Raw genomic sequence first — 23,702 nt, 5'->3', positions numbered from 1 at the left:
TCCGTGTATAAAGTAGAAGGGCTGTTCCTTGGAGAAAAAGGTCAAGGTGGGTGGAATTATCACCGGGCAGCCAGCTGGGCTCAGTGCAGGCTACTTCAGAAGCCTCGTCCCTGGCTAACACCACAGTGGTTATAACGCCAAGCGGGGCAGCCAAGACTGGCCCACCTGGACACACAGGCAATGAGTGGAGGTCACAGGAGGTCCGGCGGCCACCTGCCCTGCCCCTCCACCCCTGCCCCCACACTAGTCTCTCCTAAGCCCCACAGGGAGCCAGGGGCCTCTAGAATGGCCTCTCCTCCACCCACGTGCACGGGCCCTGGCACAGGAGAGGAGCTGGGGAGGAAGCTGGAAGGTACCCAGCCACCCATTCCAGGGTGAATGGTGAGCCTGCCCAAGCATGAGCTCTTATGAGGCCCAGACTGCTGGGGAACCAGGGTGTCTGAGGCACATGCGTTCCTCACTCTCTGGGAGTTGGGAGTGGAGGACCCTCCTCCCCTTCTCTATTCTATTGGGAAGCTTTCCATGACCCCATGTGGGATCAGAAACCTCTTCTGACCCACAGCTTCATCATCCTGCGTTGGTGTCACTCAACCATCTTTCTCTACCAGACTAGCAGCTCGGTGGAGGCAGGCACTGAGGGAGCACGTGCTGAAGGCATCACATGCAGGCAATCTGGAAGCCTGGGGCTTTTCATCTATACAGAATGTACAGCCCCAGACACAAACCCTGTTTACCCTCCAGCATTCTGCATACATAGGAAAAGCAGTAATCATTGAAGTCTTGCTTCAGCTCCTCCATTCATGCAGGAAGTGGGGCTCTGGTCTGTTCCAGTGCTCTCCAGTTGGGTGGCACTCCCACATCCTTTTCTCCAGGCATGCGAACTAGCTCGTGTCCTCTTTCTCTCGCCAAAGACAGTGTGGTACCAAGGAGAACAGAGCCAGGGGCCAGGAGGCCTAGATTTTGGTCCCAGCTCTACCCCCAAGCTGCTGTGTGGCTTTGGGTAAGCCACTCTCCCTCTCTGGGCCTCAGCGTCAACACCAGTTGGATGAGGGGTTGGGTCCCACTGCTCTCTGGGTCCGTTCCTGCTCTACTTCACTGCCATGAGCCATGTGTCTGGGGCTGGAGCTGGAGGAGAGTGCTCGCACCAGGCAGATAGTTCTGGGGACAGGTTCAGAGTCTGCAAGGCTGGGAGGGCACCTGCCTCTGTCCTGGGTCCCACCTCCTGGCCTGCTCCTCAGGAAACCCTGGGACACATGAACTTGGGCCTCAGCTTTGGCCTTGATCATAGTGTGATGCCATCTCTGGGCCAGGCCTCATCTGTCTACATCACCTCACCTCATCTCGTGGTTTATGAAGTCCTTTGTCTACGTCTCCTCATTTAGTTCTTACAATCACCCCTGAAGTTCAGACAGGGACAGGATGGGCCCAGGTCACACCGCAGTCAGAGGACTATCAGGCCCAGCATTCTCCAGCAGCCCTGATATCTCCTCCATGAAACAGGAAGATTCCTGTTTCATCCTGTTTCAAGATTCCTGCACAGGATGTGCAGTGGGAATCCTGACCTTGCCCCCTGAGCAATATTGAGTAGTGGAGGTGGTACTCTCTCAGAAACCTCTTCGAGCCGCCATGAAAATCCAACAGCATAAAGATGCCAAAGCACAGGTGCCAGCCAGGGCCGCAGCCCGCTGGAACAGAAAGAGCACCATGCAGGGAATCCCAGAGCCCAGGCTCCAGTTTTGGGTTTTCCCATCGTCAAATGAGGGCAAGGATGCCTGCCCCGCTTCACCCACTCAAGGCCAGCTGTGCACTGGCCACACTTACCCCGTCCCACCTTCCGCACAGCTGTCTGTGCCCACCACCTCAGCCAGGAGGAGTCATGAGTGCCTTCCCTATCTGCACACAGCCCAGCCTGGCTCACTGCACCAAAAAGGCAGGCCTGGGCACAGACCACACACACAGAGGTGTGTTCAGACAGATGTGCAGACACTCAGGCACGTGCACATAGCACGGGTACTTGCAGATGGGCACCTGTGCATACAGCAAGGCACATATCGCCACTTGCACACTCAGTTGTGCACCACATACTGAACATACTCAGACACGCATGTCATGCTGGGCACACACTGCAGCACACAGACTGCACACCCACACACGCACAGCTGGCTTCATGTGACGCTCACACACTGCAGACAAATATGCATAGATTTTCTTGCCTCTCCCGTGATAGCCAGATGGCGGGATTCTCCCAGAGGGCTGCCATTTAATGCTCTAATTAATTTTTTTCAATTCTAGGTACCCAAAGCCTAGGTTTGCTCAATTGGGCCAGGCATGACCCAGTCTGAGGCCAAGGCAGGAAGCAGGACCTAGGACGAGGGGGTCCCACTACACCTAGGAGAGGCTTCGCCTTCAGCTGGTGAGTAGATACCTGGCCTAGCAAGGGGCTGGGGTCACGGGCCCAGAATGTGGGTCTGATCCTGGTTCCAACAGTGCTCCTATGACCCATGACAGGGAGAGACCCCTTCCCAGCAGCCCCGGCAGAGCGGTCTGGCGCTGGCTGCACACCTCATGATGCAGGGTGCTCAGTCCCTGCGGAGGCCACTGACTCTCCTATCAGACTGCCCTGCAGCGAGGCTTTCCTGACATGGAGGTGGGCTCGGGGCTGCACATCCAAATCCAAACACACCTTTGCTGATCCCTACTGTGTGCAGGACACGCTTCAAGGCACTGTGGGAGGACAGCGAAGGGAACGGGATGTTCACAGAGCACAGAGCTAGCAGATAGTCAGTGCTGAGACAGTGCTCACCGCATCTCCAGGCAGTCTGCTCTGAGCAGGCCAGAGTTCATCCTCACCCAGTTCTCCCGGGGAGCCCCACCTTGTTCTCTAGGCCATGAGGATCCTGGGGGGTTCAGGCTAGCAGGAACCAAGCATCACTGGCCCTCCAGTTCTCTTCTCTGCCTTTCCCGGGGCACCATCTTTGCTGCTAAATGTTTGGAAAAAGCAGTGATAAATTTACTGCCTCACTTATGAATAATTTGCTGTCAGGAGCTGTGTGTAAGCAGAGGGCTGAATTAACGAGGCTTAATTAACATTAATGTTGTGACGGATCTCAAGTGAGTCGGGAAATCCCCCATCCTCACCGCCCGGACCTTGCCTGCTGATTCCCTGCTCATGTGGGAGGTGAGAGGCCCAGGGAGGGCTCTCAGAGCTGCTGACAGACGTGACTGGGGGCTGACGGCTTGCAGGAGATCAGCACAGGAAGCCAGAGCCTCTGCAACTCCAATTCCAAAGAAGCTCTCCGATTAAGTCCTTCATCCCTTGCCTGGTGCACTGGCTAGCACGTGGACCCTGGAGTGCAAGAGACCAGCGTTTAAATCCTGCTGCTGCCACTCCTATGCTATGTGATCCTGGGTGAGTCTCTCCACCTCTCTGTGCCTCACCATCTCTATCAGTAAAGGGACAGGACAGATCCCCCCTCACAGGGCTGTTAAAGGATCCATGGGCCAGATCACATACAGTGGCTCACGCCTGTAATCCCAGCACTTTGGAAGCCTGAAATGGGCGGATCACGAGGTCAGGAGCTCGAGACCAGCCTTGCCAACGTGATGAAACTCTGTCTCTACTATAAAAACAAAAATTAGCTGGGCATGGTCACAGGCGCCTATAATCCCAGCTACTCGGGAGGCTGAGGCAAGAGAATCACTTGAACCCAGGAGGCAGAGATTGTAGTGAGCCAAGACTGTGCCATTGCACTCCAAGCTGGGCGACAGAGCGAGACTCCATCTTTAAAAAAAAAAAAAAAAGGATTCATGAAGTCATGCATGGAGAGCAGAGGTGCTCCCCACCCCGCTCCCTATAAGCATAAGCATCATTGGTGATGGTGCGCGGGGCTCATCATCTCATTTAATCCTCCCAACCAACAGCCCTTTGAGGTAGGGCCTGCCATGACACCACTGTGCAGAAGAGGAAACCAAGGCACTGAGAGGGGAGGTGGCTCCCCCAGCTCACATGCTGTGTGACGTTGGGGGAAGAGACTCCAGCCACCCACCACAGTCGCTGGCAGGAGCCCCTCGAAGGATCCAGAGAGCCAAGGTGAAGGCAGAGGTCAGGCTGCGGGGCCATGCAGGGGACCAGTGTGCCCTTGGGCAGTGGGCATCCCGTCAGAGAGGCTAGGCCACTGTTTTTCAATGACTAAGGCGTTACTAAGCTGCCCCCCGAGGGCCCAGCCTATGCCAGGCTCCGGGGATAAGATAAAGGTGGTAAAAGCTGTGCCCCTGCTCTCGGGATGGATTCCACCTCCGACTTCTGTCAGCTGTCCCCAGGGCACCCAGCCCAGCCCTGGCATGGGGCAGGCACACCATCATTTATCATCAGTGATCGCCATTATTCATATGAATTGGAGGATGCTTCTGAGCAGAACCAACTTTGAGCAGCAGCAGAAAGGAAGCCCAGCCCCACCCACGTACCCCAACGCCTCACCAGAGATGGGAACCCCCATGCCCCCAGCTGTAACCCTGCACGTCTCGGGTCACTGGACAGGGCAGTGACCTCTCCTGTCAGTTTAGTGGCCCTGAGCTCTGCCCCGGAGCATACCCACACCCCGGCCTCCAGGGGACAGGAAGGGCTCTGGACCCCAGGTCCCCAGGTCTCACCTCTGGGACTACCCAGTTGGAGTTTTGGTGTCAGCGATCCATTTGGGGACAGCATGGGGAGAAGGGAAGAGACAGGGGCTGGGGCAGGGGCAGATTCTACCTCCAGAAAAGCCCTCAGGCCCCTCCTCAGCCTTGCCCCCTCCTGCCAAGCCCCCAGTACCCCCAAGCCCTGCTACAATCCCATGCTCCAGGAGGCCTTCCTCCAGCCCGCCCCAGCCCATCTCCCACCCTCCTGACTCAGACATTCTGTGTCCTGCTAAGCCGTGTGACCTGGAAGAAGTCATTTTTCTCCTCTGTAAATGCGGGATGAGAACTACCCGCCTTACCGGCTGATGTGAATGGAATGAGATGCTGCCTGGGTGAGGGCTCAATATGTGACACCTATGATTACTGACAACCCAGAGGTTAGTGCAGTGGAGACCCAGCCCTGCAGGAGCCTGTGAGGAGCTGGGCTGGCTCAGAGGTCTCTGGTCTTTTCTGGGCTGCTCCCAGGCAGCAGGATCAGCCAGGGTCTCTGTGTGGCCCCTGTGGCAGGCCTGGGAGCCATGGAGCCTCTCAGGAAGAACCAGAAAGAACTTCGTTTCTGAACGTCTTAGAAAGAATTGCTGTATAAAGGAGTGAAGCCTCCATCCCAGGAGGTACGCAAGCAGGGGGATCCATTCATTCGTTCAACAAGCTACAGTGGGCCCCTCCTCTGTGCTGGGCCCTGTGTTGGGCACTGGGAGTTTGGGAAGGAGCATGAAAGCCAGTCCTGCCTGAAGAAAGCCATACTATAAGACACAAGAGATGACAAGGGTGCCAAATCGACCCCGGGTCATGCCTGCCCAGCCCTGCACATGCTTCAGAGCCTGGAGGAAATGCAGGAGGCCCTATGCCATGAAAAGGGGCTTGGGAAGCACCCAGGGCAGCACAGTGAGGGCTGAGCTCCAGCCAGCAGATGCGAGACCCAGGCCCCAGCCTGCTCTGAGCTGCCATGCCCTCTGGTATCCCGGGGACCTCCCTGCCCCGGTCCACCTCCATCACAGCTCAGGGCCAGTCCCCAGGCCCTGCCCACCCCCAACATCCAGTGAGGGGTACGCAGGAGGAATCTGTGGTTTACAGGGAGGGCCCTGCTGGCAGCAGGGTGTGAGGAGGGGGCGAGGGGTAGCTGTCTTTGCCTGAACAGGGGCATGGGCACAGCCAGTTCCAGGCAGGTGGCAGGCTTACCCTTTGCCCACTTTCTTGTCCCCTGGCAGTTTCTGGGGTGTGGGCTCCAAGGAGGCCCAGCAGCCAGACCACCAGCTGCTTCCCCTCCCCACACAAACCCTGGCCACAAAGCGCCCTCCCCCAGCTCTGCCCGCCTGTGGTGACAGCCTCTTGGCACCAGCTCTCCCCTCCCTCCATCTGTCAGGAATCGGTGCAGACAGACTGTGAGAACCACAGAGGAAGGAATGACGCTGCGTGGACCCTCCCTGCCCCCAGCCTCGCCAGCGTGCTCCCCACCCCATCCCGTCTCTCTCTCCCCACTCCTATGTCTCTGCCTTCTCTTCCATCTGTCTCCCTACTGATGAAGACGTTGACAGAGTGGGCGTAGGGAGGGGAAGAGGACCAGCCAACCGGTGACCCCACTCATAACTACCACACACCACGACCACAGTCCGGCCACCCATGTGGCTTCCCTTCTCCCCACCATTAAGGAGTCAGACACTGTGGGACTATGGGCTCAGTGTCCCCATCTGTACAATGGGTGAAGTCATTCCTGCGGGCCCACCTCCCAAGGGCCACCATGAGCCTGGAGGCAGCACGTGGGAAGGGCCTTGTCCACTGCAGAGCTTTGTACAATGCACATGGCCAGCGCCTCCAGCTTCTTTCTATTCATCATGAGAACGGCGATCTCAGTACTGCCCTCCACTTGGGAGGAGTGAGGCCAGCGTGGGACATGGACAGACAGCCACATGCCTGGAAGAACAGAAATGGCAGTGGTAACACAGGCAGGCCTGTGAATGTTATGATTCTCACCACAGTCATACGAGGTGAGCAGGGCAGAGATGGGGAAACAGGCCAGAGAGGGGAGTCACACAGCTGGGCTAGAGGCAGTCTGTGACAGCAGCCAGGTCTCCTGGCCCTATCCACACAGCTACCCACTCGGGATGCTTGGCCCTGCTCTTCCAGACCTTCCAAGAGCCTCTGTTTCTTTCTTGAATTCTCCCAAAAGGTGAGGAAGAAATCAGTCTTTTCTTTTGGCAGGGAGGGTTTGAGACAGGGTCTGGCTCCCTCACCCAGGCCAGAGTGCAGTGCGTGACTACAGCCCACTGCAACCTCAAACTCCTGGGCTCAAGCAATCCTCCTGCTTCAGCCTCCCAAGTAGCTATAGGCATGGACCACGACACCTGGATATATATATATTTTTTCTTTTTTGGAGAGATGGAGTCTCACTATATTGCCCAGGCTGGTCTTGAACTCCCAGCCTTAAGTGATCCTCCCATCTCAGCCTCCCCAAAATTCTGGGATTATAGGTGTGAGCCACTATGCCTGGCCTTTTTCTTTGTTTTCAATTAAGTGAGCCATGCCCAGCTAGCAGAGTCCACAAGGGATGGGGAGGACTTGCTGGGGACCTGAGGGGGCAGTGGCCAGGGCTTGGGGGTGCAGCTGGACTGGTCAAGTGTCCCAGTTTGCTCACAACTGAAGGGGTCCCTGAGATGCAGGATGTTGAGTTTTAAATTGGGATAGTTCTGAGCAGCCGAGGAGGCGTGGTCACTTTATGCATGGTAAGCACATGGCAATGCTGACATGCTGGGCAAATGAAGTGGACGTTTTCGCTGAAGAGAGAGCAAAACCTCTGCTCACCCTGCTCCTGCGAAGCTTGGACCAGGGCTCCAGAGGCCCAGTGGAGAGGAAGTTCTGGTCTAGCTGCAGCCTCAGGGTCATGTGGGGCTGACCCCCCCAGCCACAGCATAGATGTGCCCAAGGTAACAGGGAAGGGTCTTGGGTCCTCATCCCTTTCACAGCGGAGGAAGCTGAGGTTCAGAAAAGGTCACACATTGAGTTAGGGGCTGGTGCTCCTAGGGCGTGACCTGCTTTCCCATCTGTGGATCCTCCCCAGGTCCTGGCAGGGCACCTGGTACAGAACAAACCCTCAGTGAATGTTGGAGCTGGGATCCAAAGGCTCCAGTCCACAGCAGGCACTTCCCAAGGACTCACAGAAAACCATATACAGTCATGCGCAGCAAGAGGGACTGGAAACCTAGCAAAGGGTCGGTGGCACAGGGCACACTCAGAGTCCAGAGGCACCCTCCACCCCTCTTTCCTCTGCCGTCCTCCACAGGTCCCTGTCCCCCTGAGGCTTGTGGTCTGCATCGTGAACCACAGACTCTAAATCAGGCCATCATGGTATCGAGTGTGGGGAAACACAAGGATGGGGGAGCTCAGAGGACACTGACCCACCCAGGGGAGGAAGTACCCTGGAAATGGTGACTCCGGAGGTCAGGTGAGGCTGGACAAGCAGAGGTGGGGCCTTCCAGGCTAGAGACCTGCATGCGAAAGGGCCTGAGGCTTCTTCCGGGGGTGTGGCTGGAGAGGAGACACCTGGGGCTTGGGGTCAGTGCCAGGTGAGACCTGGAGAGGAGACAGGTGCATGTCGGGTCTTGAGGGCTCTGAATGTCAGTTAAGAAGACTTGGTCCTATGAGGGGTGGACGTCCCTGCAGAAGCTGAGCAAGGAAAGGGTGTAGCTTTGCAACTCTCAGAGCACTCAGCTGCAGAGCGAAGATAGGTTTAGAGGAGAGAACAGAAACTAGGTAGGGGCTGCTGCTGAGATCCAGGAAGGGCACGGCAGTGCGGGCGGGGGGAGAGGCCCAGACTGGCAGGTAGGCAGGTAGGCAGGTCGGGACTTTCCTCCTTCCTCTGTTCGAGGTGAGGGCTCAGGGGAAGGAAGGGAGGAGTTGTGATGACTCCCAGGTTCCTGCCCAAGGCCCAGGCAATGCCTGCGCTCTGGACTAGTCCAAGAGGCAGAAGAGGTTCAGCCACAGCCCCCTAGTGCTATGTGCTGTGCCACAGTCATTGCAGGATCTGGGCACTGCCGCCCTGCTATCCAGGAGAGCAAGTTGTCCATAATGATGTCACCTTTGCCTTCAGGCACGGCACTTCTGTCCTCACCCTCCACTTCTCAAAGCCCTGGGAGGTAAGTCACAGGACGCAGCTAACATTTATAGAGCCTGTGAATGTGCAGGCCACCAGGCCCCACGCTGGGGGAGCCAAAGAAGCAGTGGCCCCAGAGAGGATGGTCCTTATCCGAGCCCACACCACAGGTCAGCTGTCACAGGCTGGGCCTCCCTAAGCCTGGGGGCTGTGGCAGGAATGCAGGTAGGAAGGGCCACAGCGCAGGCTTGCAGTGAAGCTGGGGGCAGACTCTGTAAGCAGAGGCCCCATTAACAGAGCTGGGATCAGAGAGGGCAGAAGAGCTGTAGGAGACAGATCTGGGATTGACAGAAGAGCAGGTTTTGTAACAGGAAGAGCAGTCCAGGGGTGGGGAGCTGCTTGGTCAGTGAGTGAGCGCCCAGTCCGCGGACACATTGGACCCCCGACCTCCAGCCCACCAGGCTGCTGAGGAAACTCCTGCATGGGATGGAAGGGGGAGGCTGCTTTGGCTTAATGAAGATGCTGCCCCGGCCCACAGATCACGCATCCATTCACTCAACACCTTCACCAGGGCCTGCTCTGAGCCAGGCTGGGGACAGTGGGCACCAGGGCTGGGTGGAGCAGGCCAGATACACCTCCTCTGTCACCCTACTCCACCCTGATCCGGCAGGTGAGGCCAGAGCCCAGCGGGAGTAGGAGATAGAGGCATGGGTTCCTTCAGCCCTGGCTGACCATGCACCATGTCACAGGCCTGTGTCCTGGCCGCTAAAGGACCAAGTGTCTGTAACTTCCTGGGCATATTTAGGGCACAAGGCCAGGGGCCAGGCAGGGCCAACCACAATGTAATCTCCTTCTGCACCCCACCCCTCCTGAAGGTCCCTAAGGCTCTGGGCTCATTTCCTAATGAGGTCCCTAGAAGGCCTCTCCCTAATTAAACTGGGCCAGCAAGTGACAGCCTGGAGCGGCAGGGGAGAAGGGGAGATAAAGGAGTCTTTCTAGGGGCTCCCTGGCTCCTCCTATTCCACCCCACAGTGCAACAGCCCAGTAAGGATGGGGATTCCTGAAGGACAGATGGGAGAGGGAGGTTCAGAGAAGGAGGTCAAAAGAAGCCCAGGCAATCTTGAATTGAGCACTGCGCGTGCACCATGCACCGCTCTTAGTGTGCCTCACAAGTGAACTCACTGATCAATCCCACAGCCACCTTGAGGGGCGGCTCCATCCTACAGATGAGGCAGGTGCTCAGACAGGTGAAGTCATTTGCTCGGGGCCCCACATCTAGGAAGCAGTGAGGTGTGGACTTGACCCTAGGCGGCCTGGTAGGGTCCTGCTGTTATCCATGTCATGATATATCCTCTCACAGATGAGGTAGGGGCCTGTCCTGGGGACTTGCGCATCTACACCTCCCAGCTGGCTTCGCACCAAGTGGGCCTGGAAGCGGCTGGGGTGGAATTTCCAAAGCTGCCCCAAGTGATGCAAACCACTGATCTAATCCTCAGTCTCTCAGAGCCCCAGAGCAGGAATATACCTAGGTCACATGGCATGTTGGGGACAAGGCCAGGCTGACAGCCTGGAGGGCAGCCAGCCAGGTAGGTCAGTTAGCCAGCAGCAGCAAGGGATCAGGCCTCTGTCACAGAGGGGAGACATCAGCACAGGACCTCCAAGGGTGGGAGAGACCAAGGGCCAGAGGGGAGGGCAAGGCATGGTGGGAGAGGTGGCAGAGAGAACAGGGGCTCAAGCCACATGGGCTGCCAGACCACTCTGCCCTGGTTTGGTCCAATTCAGTGGTGTAAAAAGAACCAACTGCCTCATGGGACTCGCACGCTGAGGGCCAAGGAGGTTTCTGGTACTTTACATAGGCCAGGAATTATTTATTACCCACATTGTACAGAGCGGGAGTCTGGGGTTCCATTCAAGGGGCTTGCCCTAGGGTCTCCCAACCAGGAAGTGGGAGAGCTGCAGCTGGAAGCCAGATCTAGCTGCTGCTGGAGAGACCATGCTGGCCGCTGTACCACTTGGCCCCTACGCTGGAGAAGCAGGCAGAAGAGGCAGGCTGGGAATGGGGAGGGGAGGGGACAGAAGAGCGTCGCATGGGCAGCTGATGTCGAGTCTGTTCTCACTGGCTCATAGGTATTAAAAAGAATCAGCCCCATCAGAGCTTGGCACAAAAATAAGCAGACGGAAAAAGCCTCCGGTAGATGCAGGCTCTAACAAACAGTCGTATGGTTTAGGCCATGTCTCCTGTGTGAGGGGCTGCGGCGGGGTCCCTGGCGCCCCATAGGGTTGGATTTCACAGCTCCTGCCCCCCTGCTTCCAGCCCTGGGCCTCAGAGAAAAGGGTCAGCTCCTTGGAGCACCCCGTACCTGGGGCCTGGCCATGGCAGACTCCTGCCACATGAATCCCTGACTCTTAGGGGAAAACAAAAGAATTCCACAGAATGGGACTAAGAGGGACTGGAGATGCCCCACTCCCAAGGGGCAGAGACCCCACGAGGGGCAAGCATCTGCCAAATAGCCACTTGGCAAGGCGGGAGCCGAGGAGGAAGGCTGCCATTTATAACAAGCAGCCCTCCGGGTGGGGCCAGAGCACACGTGGCCTGGGGAGGAGAGGCTGCTGTGGCAGGGGGCAGGCTGGGAAGAGAGACTGCTGGCGCCTCTCCAGCTACAAATCATTCCCCACCACAACGGCCTGGTGGGGCGGGCGGGGTCTCTGGCTTGGTTTGGGCAGACTTAGTGGGTATGGGAGAAGAGTGTCATCTTGGCCCCATAGCCTCCACGGGTCCAGAATAGTCACCTCCTTCCTGGTACACACCCCCTCCTCTGAAGCACACCCCCAAGCACACGCACATGTGCCCATGCCCATGGCCGAGAAAGGGCTCTGAGAGTGTAAAGAAGGCAGCAGATGGCAGCTCAGGGTCCAGGAAGTGGGGGAGGGAGGGAGGGGAGGAGTGCTGGCTTGAATGTCCCTGGATTCAGGCCACCAGGAAAGTCCACCCTTGGCCTCTAGCTATTCAATCGGGCAGCTTAACCTGGGCCTGATGGGACCTTCCTGCCTCTCATCAGCTGCCAAGTCTCTGTTGTTACCCCCGACCCAATGGGGAACCAAGGCCCTGCATGGCTAACTACCGTGGCAGGCCCGGCTGGCTAACCAGCCCCCCTGGGCCACTCAGGAAGCAGCCACCCTGGGGCCCCAGTGCAGATGGGGTGGAATGAGATGGCTCCAACAGTCCCTCACAGCCCGAGGAGCTGCTGTTCTCTCAGGCAGCCAAGTCCTCCCAACTGGCCAGTTGACCTAAATCTCTCCTGCTGCTATTTCACCGCTGCCCTCTTGTTGTGTCCTTGGTGGAGGAGGAGGAAAGCTGAGGACGGTTCCTTTTACTCAGCCATTCCCTGTGCAGGAATCACAGGCTCAGGAAGGGAAGGCAAATGCTCATTTCTAGGGCCAGGCTCTGGGCAAAGTGCTTTCATCAGCCCGCACACCTCTGGAATATGGGGTCATTTTCCCCCTTTCGGAACGTCTCATGAAGCTGGTGGGCCTCACTCCATTTTTCTCCATCACTGCACTGCATCCGGCCCAATTGTGAGTGCAGGAAGAAGGCAGCAGGGAAAGTCACCCAAGGAAACTGGGCCTCAGGGTGGAGCTCTGGAAGTGGAGCTAAGGAGTCCAGCTGCCCTGTTTCCCTGCCCAGAATCCAACCCACCAAGCCAGCTATACTCCCCGCACTGTCACCAGGTAGTAACGCACAGATCCCCGCCCTAGGCCAGGACTGGCCAGCTCCAGCCCTGAACCCAGCTCCAGGTACAGGAGTCTGCTCCAAGTGCTGGGAGCAGAGCAGGTGGAATAAGGACCAATGAGTGAAGGGAAAATGAAGTTCAGAGAGGGAGAGCCATTCGCCCAAGGTCACACAGCAAGTTAGGGGCATAGATAGAGGAATTAGAATGCTATGGAGGAGATGCCTTCTACCAATATCTGACAAGAATGAAGGAACAGTTTTGTACTCTTCTGCTTTTTATTTTTTTGGTGGGGGTGAAAGCCCCTGGGGCCAGAACACCATTGTCCTCTCTCCTGGCTTTGCTTTCTGTGGCCTGGATATGGCTACTTTGTCCCATGGGACCGGGATGAGGTGGCCCTGTGCTTAGAGAAGAGGGAAGTCCTTCAGCTGTCTGCCTCACTGGAAAGGAGAGCCGTGGGGCCATGGAGGGAGAGGGTTGTGAGATGGGAAAGAGTCTCCCCTCTAGGGAGCAGCATGGCAATGACGAAAATGTACACACTCAGCAGCTCCTTTCCTAAGAACTTATCTTAAGGAAAGGACCAGGCAAACGCACAAGGATGGAGTTCAAGGATGTCCATCCTAGCACTGCATAGAGCAGGGAAAAACATGGAAGAACCAAACACACATCTATCAACGGGAGATAATGTCATTAAATTATGAAAGAGCCACACAATAGAATACTATCTAGCCCTTTAAAACAAGGATGTGGACTACTGTTATTGCCATAGAAAGCCATATGTGAAAACAACTGGCATAACATGGCCTCATTTTTATTAAAAAAAATACATACATTCAAGCCCAAGAGCTCACATGGAGAGAAAAATCTCTAGAAGGCTATGCTGCTTAATAGTGGTACTAGCAAGGGTGGGGACTACCTTCACCCAAGCTGGAGTGCAGTGGTGCAATCTCAGCTCACTGCAACCTTCATCTCCTGTTCTTTATTAACTGTGTTTTTCATTGCCAGTATAAAATTACTTTCAGCTAACCAGAAGTTACTTACCCTGGAAAACTAAATTAGTAAAATCAGTTGAAATGAGTTTTAGCTCCAGAGCTACCAATAACTGGGCAAGTCTCTTATCCTCTCTGAGCCTCATTTTCCTCATCAGAGAATGGGGATCATAATGAACTCCTGCACCGCCTGCCCCGCAGGAGCACACCTGTAAGGCACCAACTGGAAACGCCATTCAAGGATTATGGCAGGTTGAGAGGGGTGGAAACTGAGATGCTCTCCAGAGTGGCTGGGATGAAGTCCCCTGTGGCACCTCAAGGCCAGTGACCAGGGGAGGATGAGGGCCCCATGACCACTCCTGTGGACTCCTAGACAGACTGGCAGACGGCTTTGGGCTGTCTGTCCTGCCACGTGCCACGTTCCAAGGGGCAGGCGTGTGGAGGCCATGAGGTGTCATGGGAACTGTGTGCACCACACGAGCCCCACAGCCCTGGGCTTGCTGGGTGACTCTCAGTTACCTGAGACACTCCATGGCACCTGAGAGTACGCTGTGTTCTATGCCCCCAAAGCAGTTAGGCCCGGCTCTCCCATTGTGGGTACCCAGGCTGGGCCCCACCAGAGATACAGAGGTCAGAGCAGGTATAGTCAGTGAGAAGATCGGTCAGGACTGAGCAGGATTCCCCTGAAGCCCCTCAGCCCCTCCCATGCCACTCCGGCTGCGGGGTGATTACTGGAGTCTATGACATATGGCAGCTTGTGAGAGGAGCTGGGGTGAGCAGGGCTGATAATTAAAACTGCTGCCTGGGTTTTATGCTGGAGGGTGCCCCAGGGGCCGGGCTGCTCAGGAGGGAGCTGGCACACCCACTGGCAGATGCTGGCAAAGAGGGACGCCTGGAAAGGAAGAGAGGCCCCAAGCCACACTTTACTGTCGTCGTGACTGGGATGTGTGAATTCATATCCCCTTTCAGCTGCCTCAGACTTGCAGCCAGACAGGCACGGCCCAGTCCTGCCACTGACCAGTGAGGCCACCCGGGGGACAACTGACTTCATCTCTCAGAGTCTCGGCTCTCTCCTCTGTGAAATGCAGTCATGACACCTCAAGGCACCGGCTGAAGGAGGTCTTGCATGAGAAGTCCCCTCACTAGCTCACTCCCTAACTCTTCTTAGTATTAAGGTGAGTATTTTAGATGACTTCTTGGCAATCCAGAGGTGGGCAAGCAGGGCCCAGTGGGGGCGGTGGTGCACCTGAGGTCCCCAGTCAGGAGCCCAAAGCCCTTCGGTACTGAGTCCACCCCTTAGCCTGAGAGCACGCGGTTCCCGGATCCGGCAGGGAACAGAGAGGGTGGGGATGGGAGGGGGAAGCACATACAGTTCTGACTCCAGTCCTGCTCAGAAATGAGGACACCTGAGTTCTGAGAATGGGTCCCTACTGACAATGGAGCCAATTCGACCATCAGAGCCTTGGTTTCACCTTTCTAAGCCTGGGTGCGAGGAGGCAGCCAGGCCCTGTGTTACTACAGAGTAAAAGACAATCCCTGAGGTCATCTGCATCACTAATATATCATCGGGTCCTCAGTTTCCCCTTCTGTACAGTCAGAAGGAGAATCAACATCTAACAGGCAAAGGCTGAGAGAAGCCTATGGAAACTGGAATGTCATCCCCACAGGAGCTGGAAAAGTGAGGCCTATGTGAGGGCTCTGTGGGGTCTCCAGAGAACAGGGTCTCTCCCCAGTCCCACTCCCCAGGTCACAAACAGGTAGCCCAGGGAGGCATTGCTGAGTCCTGCAGCTGCTCCCTACTTCCTCCCATACCCTCCAAGCACCAGCCTCTGACCCACCAGGGTAGACAGCGCTCAGCGGGGAACAGCTTAAGAAGAGTCTGGGCTCCAGACCAGACAGACCTGGGTCAGATCCTGGCTCCACCACTTAACGGTCATGACATTGGCCAACTCCCGTCTCCTTTCTGAGCCTCAGTTTCATCATCTTCGAAATGAGAATAATGAAAAACTGGCCCTCACAGGGTTGTGAGTAGCGAAGCTAAAGGATGCAAATTGTCCAACATGGTCCCAGGCATGGGATGTAGGCAGCCAATAGCTGTTATTAGCTACTCCCTTGAGGAAATGACCCTGGAGTCCCTAGTGCCCAGCACAAGGCTGGCAGAGCGCACAATGTGGAAAAGGATCTGCAACTGCGGGAAGAACAAGGACACGTTGTGGGAGCTCAGGGCCTGAGGGGCTGGAGGACAGGGGTCTAAAAAGGCATCTCTGGAGGAGGTGGCATCCCTGCCAGGCCTTCAGAACCTGGGTAATCTGGATGTGTGGTCATTTTGGGGGCAGGTGCTACCAATGTTACTTAGGCCTGGGGCTGTAAGGCCTGGCTCCACAACCCTAAGGACACAACCCCACACCCTCCCACAGACCCCAGAGCTGGCCCCCTGGGACAGCATGGGCCTGGGAGTAGACCACTAACCCGGTGCTGGGAGAGCATGCATGCATTTACATCCCTTGAGGGGTGCCTGTTCCATTCGCCCTCTGGGCTCTCGCTCCTCACTCCCCCTGGGGATCTCCCTCTCTCTGGCTTCACCTGCTACCAGCATTTCCCCAAGGAGGAAAGCTGTCAAGTCGGCCACCAGCAGACAACTGGGGAGGAAGAAGCCAACCATCCCTGAGCCCCAAGGCACTCACACAGGGGAACGCTGACCTGGGAGGGCCCAAGGGAAAGTCTTCAGCAAACACTCCCAAGGCCTGCTAGGGCCTGCTGGGCAGTGCCATGGGGGATGCAGGCCCTGCACTCCTCCCTAGGCACAGCCAAGAGGAAAGGAGCAGACAGGACAGAAGCCAGCCTCTAGGACCAGCACACAGCCAGAGGGAAGCCAGCCCTTGCCCCTCCTAGGGCCCTAGGCCTGTTTGACTCATTTCTTCCCCCAGCTCCTTTCCAAGCAGCTTTCTGTCACCTCCACGGTGGCTGGGCAACGCCCTGGCTGAGGCCAGCACCAGCTGCAGGAACCTCAGACTTCTGGCTAAGCAGACAGGGGCAGGGGAAGCAGGGGGTCCGGGGTGGCCTGCGAAGGCCAGAGTCAGGTACCTAGAGACCTCAGTGAAACCCCTCCCACCAAGAACAACCTCACCCACTGCCACTCACCAAACACCTCCTGCTCACCAGGCACGTGACCTCATTTAATCCTCACATTTAATCTCTGTAAAGGAGGGCCTAGTATCACCCTCACAGCCATTCATCCAGGAGGCGACAGCTGGGATGTAAAAACCAGGTGTGTCTGGGTTGTGATTTTGACATGGGTCTCTAAGTCCCTTATCTCAACTCCTGTATCTCAGCCTGGAAGCAATGGGGTGTGAGGGAAGGCTTCCTAGAGGAGGTGACACTTGCACCGAATCTCCTAAGATGATAAAACGAATCTAGCCAGTGAGGGAGCAGGGCGTCCGGCAGACGGAATGGCACACACAAAGGCCTCGAGGTGAGAAGCAGCAGGAAGGTGAGAGTGTGGCAGAAGCTAGTTTGGTGTCACAGGCTCACGGGAAGAGGTGGGAAGAGGTTGCAGGGAAGTGGGTAACAGGAGCAGGTCACAGAGGGCCAAATACGGAGGAGTCTACACTGACTTTATCCTCTGGATAGTTGGGAGCCCCAGGAGGACTCTGGATGGTGGAGTTGCCTGGAATGAAGATGGGGAGGTTCAGAAAGGAGCTGCACTGTCATCAGATGGCTCCATCCATGAAGGAGATGAGGCTGGGTCCAGTGTCAGGAGCACATGTCCAGGACACACACTGAGGGCCAGATGCGGGCTACGGCACAGGCCGGGGGCTGTGGCCGAGCTTTAATTATTTACAAGGCTGTTTCCCAGCAAGACTCAGCACTCCTGCAGCCTGGCCTTGCCCAGCTAATGAACTCTCAGCCATGGGAGACCTCCCTGTGGCCACTCTTTATTAAACCTGGGATGGAGGGGTGATGGGCGCTGGGATAACAAAAGAGCCCACAGAAGCCTGAACAAAGTGAGGTCAGGGAGCACAAAACTGATCTATCTGTCCACCCAGCCTTTCCACGAGAAGCACAGAACTTCCTAGAGGAGGAAGCAAGGTGGACTAGCCTTAAGATGTCATCTCAAGACAGGGAAATGAAGGCCTGGGAAGGACCTACCTAAGGTCACCAGCCAGTACTTGAGACAGTACAGGTTCCATAGCTGGTCACCCGCATTCACACCCCAGCAGTTCTACACCCTTGGGCCAGTTACATAAGCCGTCTGTGCCTTGATGAGATGGGACTAATTCAGGTACTTCATAGTGTTGCCCCACTATTGTCCACCATCGTGCGTGGACAATCTCAGCACGATGCTTGGTCCACAGCAAGTGCTTAGTCAGTGTCATCGGCGCTATGGTTACTGTTGTTGTGACTCTGGGAGTAAAGGCCGGGCCAGAGATGAGAATCTCTGCCTCTGCCCCCAGACACTAGAGAGCAACAGGAAACTGAGGCCAAGGGGCCAGCTGGCCTACGTGACCCAGGTCCGCAGCCAGGAATCCCACCCGACTTCTCCTGGCTGGGCTTCCTTGGGCCTGGCTCTCTGGCTTCCAGCTCCTTCCTCCACTTTGAAGGTTCTTTGAGCTGGGAACTAAAGCCCCAGGAGCTTTTCCCTCTTCCATCCTGCAAGTTCCTGCCGTGACTCCAAAGAGCCAAGTCCCAGTCACTGTGGATGAGGCTCAGGACTTCGAAGACCTCAGTTTGAATTCCAGCTCCAACCCTGAGGAGCTCTGTGACTTTGGGGGAGTCACTTCACCTCTCCAAGTCTATGTCCTGTACAATATAGGAACCATACCACCTGTTTTTAAATGGTAAACTCTGGGGGAATGCTATTAGTTACCATCTTTCAAGGCCTAGTTCAGCTGTCTCCTCCTGCAGGAAGCCTTCCTTGGCCTCCTTAAAAGTCCCCTCCTTCTAGCCTCTTGGCATTCAGGGGCTGCATTCTAGCCCCTTTGGGAATTTGGACTCATTTTGCCTCACGCAGACTCTATCTACAAATTCACCCCCCATTTTGCAGGCCCAGAGATGTACAAAGGTGGGCAGCTCAGGCCCTCTTGCAGGGTGGTGTGCCAAAGACGTGGTTAGGGGTAAGGCACGGAGACTGCTCAGGGAGGAGTAGCTTTTGTTATCCCAGCACCCAGCACCCCTCCATCCCAGGTTTAATAACGAGTTCCTCAGGGAGGAGCCGACAGCTCTCTCTCCTGTGGGGAGAACAGTTCAAAGAAATTCAGTCTGGGCAGGTGGCCTAGAATGTGAGAAACCCTCAGATGGGGAAGAAAGGGCTGAGGAAAGAACATTTTCCAGCACCTGGCCCCAACACGGCCATGGAAGCCCCACTCCATTTCTTCAGTTTCTCTTTGTGGCTACCAGGAGTCCGTTTCTAAAGGCCGTGGAGGTGGGAACACTCACCCATCTGTTCCCTTCTTGCCAGCCCTGTGTGTCTATGTGCACAGCCAGCATTGGAGGGACAGCTGCCCCTGTTTGGCAGATGAGGAAACAAGCTCAGACAAGCCATGTGTGATTGCTACTTGGTACTATCAGCAGCACCACCACCCTTTCCACTCCAAGCTTGATGTCATTCACTTTTGTTTAATAACTCCCTGCCTGTGACTCTACCCCATGCATCTCAGAGCCATGCAGGAGCCCAGCTTGGCCATTGGAGCGCTCTTGGCTCACCTGGGCGTTACTCAGCACCCAGCTACTTCACTCATCCATCTTGTCCAAAGCCTCACATGGAGCTGAAATGCACCAGGCCTAACATTTACAGTCCGTCTTTCCAGCTCCTAGATCACACTCCTGGTGCTTTCCGCACCACATTCCCCACCGCGGCAGACAGTGCCCTGAACTAGAGGCAGGCAGAGATCCTGACCAAGTTCTGTCATCCTGAGCTGTGTGACCTTTCCTAAGTCACTCAACTTCTCTGAGGCGGTATCCTTATCTAGAAAGTAGAATGACAAGAGAATTGCTGCTCTCTGCAGCCATCCTCACAAGGACAGTTGTTATAAAGAGCCAGGGAGATAAGGCATAACCAGCCCAGAAACACAGTTTCTATTCCTTGCCTCGTCCTCACTACTCCCACTCTAAGGAGACCACAGAACAACTCCCAGTGAGGAAATTCACAGCAATATTTTAGCAAGGCACAGCCATTTTCATAACCTCAGCAGCACTGGGAAATGGTGCAGGGTCACGATTAGACTAGGAACTCTGGAGTCAGATGCTTAAGTTCAGGCTCCTACTTAACAACTCCATAGCTGCTAAGCAGGTAACTTAACGGTTCAGTGCCTCAGGTTTTTTGTTTTGTTTTGTTTTTTAATCTCTAAAATAGGACTATTGTGAAGATTAAAGGAGTTTATACAAGATAAGTACTTACTGCAGTGCTTGGCACAGTTAATGGTCAGCACACATTAGTCTCATTACTTCCAATTTCACTTCTGGAACTGGTCCTCAAAACAGTCCCATGAAGTTGCTGGGGCAGGAATTATGTGAACCCAAGTGGTCAGGTGAGGAAACTGAGGCAGGAGATATAGACTCAGGCAGTCTAGTTCTGCCATGCACAAGTCTCAAAGCCAACTTTGGCTTAGGTCTGAAAGTGAACGGGAGGGAGACTGACAAACACAGTAAAAAACCAAAAGGATTCAACAGAGAGGGTGCCTGTCCACCTGTCCCGCTGCCCTTCCTGTGCGGCGTGGGGCTGTGGGCCTGTCCACCTGTTGCCCTCCTCCCTCAGACCCTGTCAGTGCTCCCTGGTTGCCAGGGCTGGCCTGTCTTGGAGGGCGCCCCAGCGCCTGGCACACAGCAGATGCTCGCGAATGATGAATGAATGACTGCCTGGGTCTACGTCTCTAGGAGAGCCCTGTTTTTCTGTTCCTGGAACTACATTTCTTCCACCGTGGCAACTGCCTGCTAATTAGCTCCTGGTCCCACATACACTCTGAAACCCCGTGAACTCTGAGAAGAAACTTCAAAATCAGTCGCGCACGCCCAGCAAAGGCAGCCGGCAGCCGTTTCACGCGTGGCCTCGGGCTTCTCGGGCCCCTTCCGGGAAAAAACTCTCCCTCCTGGTACCCTCCTTCCTGGTGTGCCACATGACTCAGAGCCAGGCAGGGCTAGCAGGAAAGCACGGTCTGCTAACCAGGGTGGCTCAAAAAGGTCTTCACTGTGACTCGGCAGAAAAGCGGCGCCGGAGCCCCGCCTGCACCTACCACCCTGAGGATGTGCGCGGGGGTGTGGCCGGGGCGGGGCCAGGTCAGGGCCCCCGCGCCCAGGGAACCCGAATACCACACATCCGTCTGCTCCGCGATTGGCCGCTCCGGCCACGGGGGCCTATGGGGTGGTCCTCGCCCAGCCAATCAGGGGCCCTGGGGAGCCCATTCATTCACAAAAACTGAGCAGGAATAGGAGCGCAGTGCGGCCCAGAGCTGCGTGGAACTTTGAAACACGCGCGCGTCCCGCGGGGCCGAGGCAGGAGTCCGAGAGGGCAGTGTTTCGGGAATCCAGACTTTGCAGGGACTGCCACGTCCCCGCCCACAGCTTCGGTCTAGCCTCCCCAGCTTGGTGCGCCCTCCTCCCCAGGCCCCACCAGGACACGCCAGCTTTCCTGCCCTCTCCGGGTCGCTAAGAGCCACCCGGCCCCAAGGGAGGCGGCGCCCAGGCGGTTTCCCGGTCGCAGGCTCCAGCGGCAAGGCCCGCGCAGGTGGCAGCGCCGCGGCTGCAGCCAAGTGCGCGCCAAGCATGGTTTCCCCCACCGTTCCTCTTCTCTCCCCGGGTCTGAGCTACCCGGCCCGCCACTCACGGCAGTCGTCCTCGTCGCTGTGGTCTAAGCAGTCATCGTCCTCGTCGCATCTCCACACAGAGGGGATGCAGCGCTCGTTCCGGCACTGGAATTGATCCTTTTCGCACTCCTTGGCCGGTCCTGCGGGGGGAGGGAGCGTGAGCTGGATCAGCGGGCTCGGCCCCGCTCCCCACCATGCGGCCTGGGCCACCCGGAAAGGCCCGCTGGGGAGGAGGAAAGGGGGTGATTATAGAGACCCCGGGACTTCGGGTACACTCCTTCTAAAGGGGGTACGACGGCAGGGGTTCCGTGGATGTCGGGCCTTTCGGTGGCACGGCGAGACCAGGCACCTACTTACAGTGTCACACGACCTGGGTGTACCCTCCATTCAGACCCACTCACCCGCACACGCGACCCATAGTTAGAGATCCGCGCAGACACAGCCCATAGGGAGTCCCCGCACTCGCGCGCCACGCGCATTGGGAGCCGCGGGCACATCACCCTGGCAGGCAGCCCCCTCTCTCCGCCGCGCGCAGGGGTCTGCGGAAACGCATTGTGAAGCGGAGAAGCCGCCTGGCTCCGCTCATTACCGCCGCGGAGCGCGCGTGTCAAATAAACCCCAACGGCGAGAATCACACAGCTCATCATGAACCATGAATGGCCTCCCCTTCGGCAAAGTTCCCCGCTGGCCAAGCCCCCCTGCACCCCTCCCCCAAGAGCCGCTGCCCAGAGGGCAGAGCCCTCAACACGGAGGCCCGCGGGGGCGGAGGGCAGAGGCCAAATTCAGGAATAGCCGCGTCGCGGGGAGCTTGTCCATCCCGGCGCCCCCGATAGCCCCCTGGTTCGGGAAGCTCCCCACTCTGACCCTCCCCCGGCCTCTAGGCCGCGCTTTGTTGGTGGCTAGGGCGGCGCAGAGCCGAGGCAGGAACCGGCCGCACGCACCTTGGCCGCCGAGCAGCGGATCAGCCGCTGCCGCCGCGAGATGCTGAAGCTGCAGCAGCAGCAGCAGCAGCAGCAGCGCCAGCGGCCGGAGCGCGCCCCGCTCGGGGCGGCCCATGGCGGGCCCGGGGCTCCGGCCGCCGCGCCCCGCGCTCCCCGCGCCGCCGCCGCCGCGCCTCAGTCCTCAGAGTCCTTGCCGCGGCGCCGGGGCTGCCGCTGCCCCCGCCGCCGCCGCCGCCGCCGCTGCCGCCCGCCCCGGCTCCTCGGCTGCATTTCAAGCAGGTTCGGTGACGCTCGGCGGCGGGGCGGGCTCAGGCTGGGCGCGCGGCCCCGGCCCTGCGCTGCCGCCGCCGGCGCGCGCACTCCCTCCCGCTGCCGCCTCCGCCCCACGCTCCCCTTGCCGCCGCCTCCTCGCCCTCCTCCTTCCTAGCCTTCGTCCACTCTTCTCTCAGCGGGCGCTCCACGGCCCTGCTCGGGGCTCGCCTGAGTGCTGGGCTCTGTAGACGCAGGGATGGGCCAGGGGAGCCCCTGACCCCGGAGGTAGCAGGTTCAGAGGAGGCAGCAGAGGCTTCCTGGAGGAGGTGACAGGCCGATGAAAGGCTGAGGGATGTCTAGGAGTGAGCCTGGGCGGGAGGGGAAATGATGTTCCAGTGTGAATAGGCCTGTGCAGTGTGCACGTGGGGCGGGGGAGGGAGGGATAGGGGTGGGGTACCAAGATGTGGATGAGCAGGGAGAAACTGGGGGCGCAGGGCTGGACCCCTGCACCGGTCATGGGCTCTGGCTGGGATATTATAAATCCCTGTGGCTGGTTTGGTTTCCGTGCCCATGTGCATCTGTGCGTGTTCCACGCTCATGTGATCATGGGCGGGGACGTGAGGCAGGTGGCTTGGGCCTGGTGCACAGACTATATTCATCGTCGTTAAGTACGCTCCAGGCGCCTAAGCAGAGGGGCAATCAGGGGGGCCCGCAGGGACGACAAGGATTCCTCGCTGTGATGGAGAAAGGCGAGGTCTGGTGGGGCTGGAGGGACGGAGAGGGGGGAGGGGGAGGGCAGGGAAGGGATGCCATCCCTGCCGCTAGGGGCCGCGCACCTAGGCCCCTGCTGTCCGCCCCTGCTGTCCTCTGCGGTAAGAAGGCGCCTCCTCTGGAGGGCTGCAGCCCACCTCACCCACGCTGGGGAGAACGGGTGCGGAGAGCAGAGCTGGGATTCGACTTCAGCCTCAGACTTGTGAGCTGGGTCCAACCCACACAACCTTCTTTAGAGAATGAGATTCCAGGGCATTGGCCACGCAAAACAACTGGCCCGCAGGTGCCAAGAGCCAGTGTTAGGTCCACCCTGCCTCCCCTCTTGCCCCTTCACCTGCCTCACAGACGGGCGGGTGCTATTAGCCCTTGACTTGGAAACCACCCTGTCTCATCAGCAGCCTCCTGAGCCCTAGTCCCCCAAAGGGCAGTCCAGTGGCAATGTCTGTGGCTACCCCACC

At 57.4% G+C, this 23,702-nt stretch overlaps 1 protein-coding gene across 18 annotated transcripts in view; it reads right to left on the bottom strand.

Annotated features, from left to right (window-relative positions):
- LRP8 (LDL receptor related protein 8) overlaps nucleotides 1-23,053 on the bottom strand; it is an 80,869-nt gene extending 57,816 nt beyond the window's left edge. For 17 of the 18 annotated variants that reach the window (XM_015139976.3, XM_015139987.3, XM_015139996.3 and 14 more), the window contains exons 1-2: nucleotides 22,222-22,536; nucleotides 21,301-21,420 (exon numbers count right to left, since the gene is read on the bottom strand). In XM_015139976.3, the coding sequence (XP_014995462.1) occupies nucleotides 21,301-21,420; nucleotides 22,222-22,336 (235 nt within the window). In that variant the 5' untranslated portion in view covers nucleotides 22,337-22,536. Of the gene's footprint in view, nucleotides 1-21,300; nucleotides 21,421-22,221; nucleotides 22,537-22,649 lie in introns of those variants that run through there. The other variant, XM_077955984.1, reaches the window with a different exon arrangement.
- Between the last annotated feature and the right edge of the window lie 649 nt (nucleotides 23,054-23,702).

Source organism: Macaca mulatta, chromosome 1, assembly GCF_049350105.2.
Source record: "Macaca mulatta isolate MMU2019108-1 chromosome 1, T2T-MMU8v2.0, whole genome shotgun sequence".
Taxonomy (NCBI): domain Eukaryota; kingdom Metazoa; phylum Chordata; class Mammalia; order Primates; family Cercopithecidae; genus Macaca; species Macaca mulatta.
Note: the sequence above shows the minus strand (reverse complement) of the source record. Positions and strands in the feature narration are given on the sequence as shown.